This window comes from Barbus barbus (genome assembly GCF_936440315.1).
Source record: "Barbus barbus genome assembly, chromosome: 35".
NCBI classification, from domain to species: domain Eukaryota; kingdom Metazoa; phylum Chordata; class Actinopteri; order Cypriniformes; family Cyprinidae; genus Barbus; species Barbus barbus.
In genome coordinates, this window is record NC_136763.1 from 1,557,898 (window position 1) to 1,567,500 (window position 9,603).

The 9,603-nt window shown below is 31.4% G+C and overlaps 1 protein-coding gene across 1 annotated transcript in view; it reads right to left on the bottom strand.

Annotated features, from left to right (window-relative positions):
- Nucleotides 1–1,147: 1,147 nt before the first annotated feature.
- LOC306855445 (ERO1-like protein beta) overlaps nt 1,148–9,603 on the bottom strand; it is a 17,348-nt gene continuing 8,892 nt past the window's right edge. Inside the window, exons 9-16 of the mRNA XM_079394183.1 lie at nt 9,183–9,194; nt 9,024–9,050; nt 7,403–7,495; nt 7,078–7,324; nt 6,155–6,224; nt 4,323–4,409; nt 4,114–4,247; nt 1,148–1,921 (exon numbers count right to left, since the gene is read on the bottom strand). Of these exons, the coding sequence (XP_079250309.1) occupies nt 1,861–1,921; nt 4,114–4,247; nt 4,323–4,409; nt 6,155–6,224; nt 7,078–7,324; nt 7,403–7,495; nt 9,024–9,050; nt 9,183–9,194 (731 nt within the window). The 3' untranslated portion in view covers nt 1,148–1,860. The remainder of the gene's footprint in view (nt 1,922–4,113; nt 4,248–4,322; nt 4,410–6,154; nt 6,225–7,077; nt 7,325–7,402; nt 7,496–9,023; nt 9,051–9,182; nt 9,195–9,603) is intronic.

Here is a 9,603-nt window from a genome sequence, read left to right on the forward strand (position 1 = left end):
TATAAATACACATTTAAAAAAAATAAAAAACTACAAATCATACATTTAAATAAGTGAATTTAAATAAATGATTGTAAAAAAAAAAAAAAAAAAGTTCACCAAAAAAAACTATTTATAGTTTATATATTTCTATTCTTTATATTTTTTTCAAAAAACAAAATGATTTGCTGTTAAAATAAAACTTGCATAAAACTGAAAACAGGACGAAAAACAAATCTGTGAGACAACCAGACATATTTATTTCTGTTTAAATAAATATTCCTGACACAAACACACAAGACAGATCATGGTTAAATCACGGCCTGAAAATGTTCAAAATCATGTCAGAAAGGCAGAGAGGAGCTTCAAATCACATCAGGCAGATTCACATGGAAATGCATATCATTATACATTTACATCATATCATTTTTGCAGATAATTACACTGCTTTGAGTCCTGAAGATGTGAGGATGTCGACTGTGATCCGATGAGATCAGAACCCAGGGAGGCAGAGAAGCCATATTTACAGTATTATTCTGTCATTCAGAAATATTAAGGCAGACGCTGATGAAAGCATGCAGCGCTCAACACACACACACACACACACACACACACACACACACACACACACCAATAGCTGCCCTTCATCTCAACTCTAGCTCAACTATTCCTCCAGAATTAGCAGATCATGAAAAAGGCAGAAAAATGAATCAAGTGGATCCCAAACTGAGCTTCAGCTGCAATCACTCGTGGGTTTGGACTCTGATCTAAAACACTCACAGCTAAATATAACACTGATCAGATGCATATTCAGCTCTCATGCTGGTGTGTGGAGCTATTCATAGAAACAGAGCTGTCTTCAAAACCTGTGAAACTAAAACAGCCCATGAGATCAATCATGAGATATTTTAAGCCTGCGCTGAGAATATCACGTCATCTAAAGCTTTCCAGATGTGGAACAAAATGTGGGTGATATTTCACTGTTGGGGGCTTATTTATGAATATATATATATATATATATATATATATATATATATATATATATATATATATATATATATATATATATATATATATATATATATATATATATATTATTTTTTTTTTTTTTTCAAAAGTCATTTAGTCATTTAGCAGACATATATATATATATATTTTTTTTTTTTTTGACAAATATTTTTTGGATAGTTTTCATATATAATTTTGATAGTTTTTGATGGTTTTCACCCATCTAATTTTTGTTTTGTTTTATTTTTACGCTGCATCTTTCTTTTCTGCATTGAATCTGTCATTAAACATGAATCTGGACTAAATGGAGGAATATTATTGCTTGTTATCTGTTGCGTAAATGTGTAACAATAAGCTACATTTCCTTCTTTCAAGCTTAAAATTTATTTCCATGGTCCTATAAACAGAAAAGTCTTCATTGTAAATGAGGAATGCCTTTAAAAGGCACACACACACACCAAAATAAAATAAAATATAAAATAAAGCAGTCAATCAGTCAAGAATATATACAGGTCATATTTCACTTAAAAAAATGAAAATTTCTCTCTCTCTCCACATATACATATACAATCATATAATTACTTGTGATTTTTAGTGTGAAATGTGACCTGGATATGTTCACCTGATTACTAACAAATTAAAAATAATGAAATGACTGTAGTCAGCAGGAACAGACATTCACACAAACCGAAGAGAAGGAAGGAAACAAACCGCAGTCAAATCTGAGAGAAACCACTGGAGGAGGAGAAGGATCACAGTCAGTCTGAGCAGTGTTTGTGTGACTCTGAAGTGTTAGACATGTGGTGACTGTAGAGGAATCCGGTCCTGCAGTCCCTGAGTCTAGTGCTGCTGCCACCTGCTCGCCTGGAGCGGTTACCTCTGGTCCTTCAGCAGAGTCCGGAAGTTGTGCAGCTCCTTTATACTCGTGGACAGTCTGAAGAGAGACAGAGACATTTACTCTTTTCAAATAGGGATTTTTAATAAGTGTCATAAGCCATAAACCAAAACATCCAGCTATGAGCAGAATAACAGTAAATGAAAATGTGATGAGGTAGAAGGTACAAGATTGTGAACCGCTTTAATGAGGAAAAGAACTACAATCCCATGATGCATTTTGAATGAATAATCAAGATTAAAACCCTTATTATTAAAAACCAATTGAATTGAAAAATCAAATAAAAATACAAAACTGTTTTAAGTTATATATAAAACAATTAGGGGTGGCACGGTTCGCGGAAAAAAACCGAACCGCACGGTTCTCCACACACGGTTCGGCACGCGCTAGGACCGCGGTTCAACTGAATTCTGACAACGCATGTGGTTTGTTATAAATAACACGTAAAACAAATAGGGTTCGGCTAATGTATGTTTCTGTTAATGGATGCGCATTCTGGCTTCCCAGTACATTATAACAACAGCGATGAGAAAGAAAAAAAAATAAAATAAGTGGACAAATCATTCACTCTTGTTCAATGCGAGTGCGTATGCTGGAATATGAGCATTTATTCTGTCATCACCCGGGTGCTGATAGCGCGCGCACAGGTGAGACCTGAACAGCACACGTTGATATCGGTGTTTAGACTAAAGTCATGTAAGCTTTGCCAGCTGAAATATTTAAGAGCCAGAGGACGCGAGCTCGCGCGCGCAGTGAGAAGATTTGTGCGTGCGCTCATCAGAAGCGCACAAACCTGCGCCTCAGAACGCGCGCAAATATGAAGCTCTCTCTGAAGTATTGTGTTTTAATGGATAAATTCACACAAAATTCTGTCAAAATGCCCGTCTTGGTAAGTATCCTATAGCAGACATAGCCGGCTGGGCGTACAGTATCAGTGCTTTCTCTTAAAGTGACAGTTAATATTAAATAAACAGCAACAACAAAGAAATCACTCACTGCTCTTGATTGAATCGCTTTTGTAACTTTAATAAAGAGTAATCTTTAATTTATACAGTCAAATATGCAATGCTGTTTTACCTTTGATTACTTTAATCGTACTTCAATTTCTGTACCTAAAAAAACCCCTGAAAATCACTGATTATTTTATTTGTATCTTTACTCTATTGTATTTTTATTTGTGCTGTTGCTTGTAGTTAAAGGTCTGCTTTTATTTGTGTACACTCACAATGAAAACAAAACAGATTTTATATATATAACATGTAATAATATTTAGCATTTTCACATCAAAATAAAAGAAACTGAGCAAAGTAGATGTCTTTTTTTTCCCTGTTGTACCGAAATTGTATCGAACCGTGACCCCCGAACCGAGGTACGTACCGAACCGTGACATCTGTGTACCGTGCCACCCCTAAAAACAATATATATTAAGTTATATTATATTACTGAAAAATATGCATACAAACACACATATATATATATATATATATATATATATATATATATATATATATATATACACACACACACAATCTTTTATTTAATAAAATTTATTTATTTATTTTCATATTAATATTACTAATTACTTTTATAATTATATTTTTTATAATTATTCTTATTCCTACATGTATATATACTCCTATAGGTAAAAATAAACCCATATGAATGCATAAAAGATTTCTTGCAGATCATTTTAACAGTCCTGCAGAGTGTCTATTAATGACTTTATTAACTTTTATTTATAAACTTCAATATTTAAAAAAAAAAAAAAAAAGTACAAAAAGAGTATATAATTTTTTTATTATATTTGTTAATTTTTTTCTTTTTTAATTCATTTATACAAATAAAATAAAAAAAGATCTATATAATGTCATTTGCAGTGTTTAATGGGAGTGGGCGGAGCTCTTTTGGCACATTTTACATGCCACAACTCTGATTGGTGGAATTTTCTGTTAAGCATCATGGGTAATGTAGTATTTCACCACAAATTTAGTTAAACATAAGTTGAAATAATGTCAATTAGCAACCTCAGAGCTCACAGTACATCTGTCTTTAACAGTTTATAAGTTATCTTTAAAAATCAATTCCCTTATGGAGAAAATAAATAAGTTTTTATATCAATAACCAGCTGTTGCGCTTCATTTCCTGAGCTAATTCACATTCCTAGTGTTATTGTGAATGTGCGTGTAATAATCTGTGTTCGCAGCGGCCCATCATGATGCAGTAACTCTGACCTGGCGAATCCGTTGAGCAGAGCCACGATCTCCTGCCGCGTGAGCTGGAAGCCTTTAGACGGACTGTTTTCTGGAAGGTCCTTGATCTCTTTCTCCGAGAACAGGATCCTGAGAGCCGTTCCCAGACCCTGAGTCTGACGGGACAGCAGCGGTTCATTCTCATCTCACATCAAAACGCTTCAATTTCAGATAAAGAGTAGTTATTTTACCTGTAACGTTCCCCAGAGCCGACATTTACTGCAGCCGACGCAGTCCATGATACGAGAGATGTTCTTGAAATGGAGCCTGAACTCCTCCTGAACAAAGACAAGGTGGTTAAAGATGACACCAAATCAACATTTATGCTGTTTTAAAGAAAAAAAAAAGTTTTATAATCTTTCATCAAATTGCCCTTTTGTCATATAAACATTCTTCACATTTATTTCACTGTATATATGTGACCCTGGAGCACAAAACCAGTCATAAGGGTCAATTTTTCTGAAATTGAGATTTATGCATCATCTGAAAGCTGAATAAATAATATTTCCATTGATGTATGGTTTGTTATGATAGGACAATATTTGTCTGAGATACAACTATTTGAAAATCTGGAATCTGAGGGAGCAAAAAAATCTGAATATTGAGAAAATCTCCTTTAAAGTTGTTCAAATGAAGTTCTTAATGCATATTACTAATCAAAAATGAAGTTTTGATATATTTACAGTAGGAAATGTACTAAATATCTCCATGGAACATGATTTTTACTTAATATCCTAATGATTTTTGGCAAAATGTATAATTTTGATCTTTACAATGTATTGTTGTCTATTGCTACAAATATACCTGTTACTGATGACTGCTTTTGTGCTGCAGGGTTATATTTGGTGTTTTTCTGAAATCTCACACACTCTGCAGGTTTAATGAAGGTACATTTAAGACCAAATAAAGAAATTTAAAGGTATAAATGGAACACAATACATCACTATTTTCTCGAAATGTACCATAAATGTCTTGTTTTAGCAACACTTCAGAGACTGAAAATACAACTTTCAACTGATTTACAATCCTTTCTAATGCATTTTACAAAAGAAATAGATTAAGGCTTAATATTTCTGCTCCAAATCACTAGAAATATATTTTACTGTACTTTCTGATCACACTGCATACATGTTTTTCCTCAGTATTTTTGTCTTGTTTTCCAGCTCAAATGTATAAAGATTATTAAATCAAGACACATTTACCAGAGAAACAAAATGTAAGAGGATAAGATGTTTTATTTTATGAGAAACTGATCAGAATGAAGTGAGTTCATGAATGAAACATGAACAAATATCTGCTGAAGGGTTCATAAAAATCATCTTAAATCAAAGGCAAACAAGTTTTCATCCCCCACAGCCAGATATTTGTCCTTGCTTTAATCATAAACTCAATCATTTTGTTCAATTTCTCAAAAATCAAGACTTCATATGTTCGTTTTGCATCTCCAGTAAATGTCTCTTGATTTCAGGATGTTCAGATATTTGTTCTGGAACACAAGACAAAAATACTGAGAATGATGTTCTTTCTTTTCTTTTCTTTTTTGCAGTGCATGCAACATTTAATGCCATGAGTTTATGAATATAAGACTTTTTGCACCTTTTTAAGGCCTTAATTTGTGGAAGGATGAATTACGACTTTTTAAGATCTGCAAAAACCCAGCATTACAGAAGTATAATGGGATGTTCATGCTTTAATTCACCAGCTTCTAGTTAAAAACACAATTAAAGCTATTTGCTGAGGTATGTGTCATGAACAAATGATTGAAGCATTGCAAATGTGTGCACATTTTTTAATGTCATTGAGTTTAGAAGTTTAAAAGGCTTCTTTTGAAATATGAAATGCAAATGAGCGTGCATGCAAATCAATGGTCAATATGCAAAAAGTATAACCGTAAAACCAGGCACCTGCAGATGATCACTGTCATAAAATAAAGTTTAGACGGAGTTAATCATACAGAAACTACCCCCCGCTCCTCAGATGAGGGTTTCTGTTCTGTAAAGCGGCCCAGAATGCATCACCTCACCTTCAGGGTCTTTGACTCTATTTTATGTCCCGCAAACATGGAGCTCTCGTCAAAGTGCATAGGGAACGCTCTGCACAAACACAAATAACACCCATTAACCTGTTCTCAATCAGTCAAGACTGTAAGCACATTATATGAATATGCATAAAAGAAATCATGTAGTTCATTAATCGTCACACTATTCAGATAAATGTATCAAAGTGCAAATATTGCAAGATCATTCCCCCTATCTATACTAATATTTATAACATATACTAGCATTTTAAGATTTTTTTTCCTGGATTCATTTTTAAAAAAAACGCATTTAAATAAATAAATAACATTTTAAATGTGTTTATATTTTTTCTTTATTCTGGGGGAAAATAACCTGTGTATAATAATTATACATTAGAAAAATGTTTCAAATTGTTTAAGCTAATGCCATAATGTCAGTGTAATAAATAAGAATTATGAAAAAAGAAAGAAAAAAATAACTACATCAAATTAAATATATTCACTTCTCATTTCATTCTCATGAAACATACAGATTACTGACAAATAATATAAGTCTATATCAGTAAGAATTTTTTTTCTAATAAAAAACAAAAAGTATTTAATAAATAAATAAATCAATTAAATAAATCAATATTTTTTTTATAAATATGTTCTTGAGTATTTAATGTTTTCTTAAAGATTGTTTAGATAAATACATTTTTCTTGAGTATTTTTTATTATTATTATTATTTAATAAATACATTTTTTATATTTTTTATTTTATCTTGGGTGAAAATATGAGATCATAAAACTGTGTATGATAGTTATACATTAGTTTAAAATGTAGTTTTAGTTAATGTCGTATACATACGTAATAAATACATTAAATTATAAATATATTGACTAGTAAGAAATCCGGATGAAACGGTGAATATTCCTCCGACTCTCACTTGGTCTCGTTGAGGACCTGCAGCAGCAGCTCTTTGGTGGTGGAGTCCTCCTGAGAGTTTCCGGTGTACAGGTTGATGAAGGAGCGCTCGAAGTACGGAGCCACTTTAGAAAGCGCCCGCAGCTCGATCAGGTAGAGGAAGTACAGGTTCTTGAGCCGCCGCGTTCCCTCGCCCTTCGTCTCGGCCGGGTCGAAGCGCTGTCTGAACTCGTGCATGTTTGGACCCCAGATCGACTTCCCCCAGCTCTCTGGAGGAAACACTCGTTAGACACGACTATACTCGTTAGACACCTCACTATAACAGAACGGCTCGTTCGTGTGTTTACCGTCCAGCAGGTATTCGGCGCACAGGTGGATGTTGATGCTGCTGTGGAGGCCGGAGATCAGACGATAGAAAACACGCTTCTCCAAACACAAACCTGCAGCGCATCAGCACACAGACCTCAGCACATTAAACCAACACTTCTCTAAAGAATAAACAATTAGCTTTATACAATACAAACTATTTGCTTTTTAAATGATGAAAATAGTGCTGTAAAACGATTAATCTCATCCAAAATAAAAGTTTTTGTTTACACAATATATGTATGTGTACGGTGTATATTTATTATGTATGCATGTATAAATAAAAAAAAAAAAAATAATAATAAATTTTTTTTTTTAATTTTTTTATTTAAATGCTTTAAAAAAAATTAATTATATCTTACAGTTTATAGTTATAGTATTTTTATAAGGATTTTAATATTTTTTTGTTTTCATTTAGTGCTGTCTAACAATTAATCATGATGTATGTGTATGCATTTGTATGTGTGTGACTGTATGTATTTATTATATATATATATATATATATATATAATAAAATTAATATTTTTTTTTCTTAAGTACAGTTTTATTTTTTAATATGAGTTCATAAAACTGTATAATAATTATACATTAGAAAAAAATAGTTTAGGTTAAAATCATATGCAAAACAATTCCCCCACAAGAACCCTTTCCATTAAAATGAATAATATACACAGAATTATTATTATATTATTAATAATAATAATAATAATAATAATAAATAAAATACAATAACTATAAAGGTATACTTTATTTTTCAAATGTATTTAAATAAATATTTAATTTTGGGGAGAAATATTAGCTCATGAAACCGTGTATAATAATTATACATTAGAAAAAGTCATATGCATATTTAATACATAAGAATGGCAACAAACAGGAAATAAAAATATTATATTTTCCCTACATTAAACTTTTCCGCCAAAATAAATAATTACATTATACACAAAAACATTATTATTAATAATAATTGTAACAATAATAATAAATGAAAAGTACTATGACAGTAAGTTTAAACTACATTTAAACGAAGTAAATAATTTACTTTTAATTATTATAAATAATTAAAAAAATTCTTCACAATAGATCATTTAAATTTAACATAAATGTAGACATTTATGTCGAATGTATCCATATAAAAATAAATAAATAGATGTTAGTTTCTAATGTAGGAATTTCTTGTTTCCACTATCAGTATTGAACAGAGTCTAACCACAGCCTGGCTGATTATATTAGCAAATCAACATCAAAATAACTCAAATTATCCACAATCCTTGAGCATTTTCAATGCAGAGTACAAATGAACGGGTTAGACCACAGAGATCTATATTTCATCTCATCTGTTTTATTATTCTGCATTTTTCACAGCGCAGAGAACCGACACAATACGGATAAATACGGATTCATATTCAAGTTATAAATCTCGCCTGGATTCGCTCAGAGTGACTTAAAATAAATAATGACGACATCTCTCAGTTTCAGGAGGAAACGCACATCAGGCCTCATTCATGAAACACGAGCAGAATTAATCATTTGTACAACTACTATGATGTAAATGAATGTGTCTGTGTTTTCATCATATTTATACTGTAAATAATCACCTACCTTCCAGCCATTTGTAAAATACTTCACCTGTGAGAAACAAACAAAGTCTGCTTTAACAAAAGCCCTTCTGCACTGCTCTGGGATCAGTTTCCCTGCAGAAGTATCATATATCATGTGTGCAAACACAAGAACACGGTACGTAAGCCAATATTAACTCACCATCATCATCACCTGAGAGGAGACAGAGAAAAGAGTTCAGGTTACACACAAACACATCAAATATACAACAATAAATCTGAAAAAGGTCATATTTCCACAGAAATTCTAAATAAAATTAAAAAAATATAATATTTTACATAAAGGAAATTAAGCCTAAATTAAGACTAAATTCTTTAATACATTTTTCTGGTTACTTATAAACAGATATATATTTTTTAATATATATATATATATATATATATATATATATATATATATATTTTTTTTTTTTTTTTTAAATATGAAATTTTATAATTTTACAAAACAAATATTCTATGTATTCTTTATCTAGTAATTCCTTATTTTTTTCTGCTTACATACAGGTCAAAATGTGCATGCCTAAAAGGGTAAATCTCACAAAAAAACATTTACAAAATAAGAA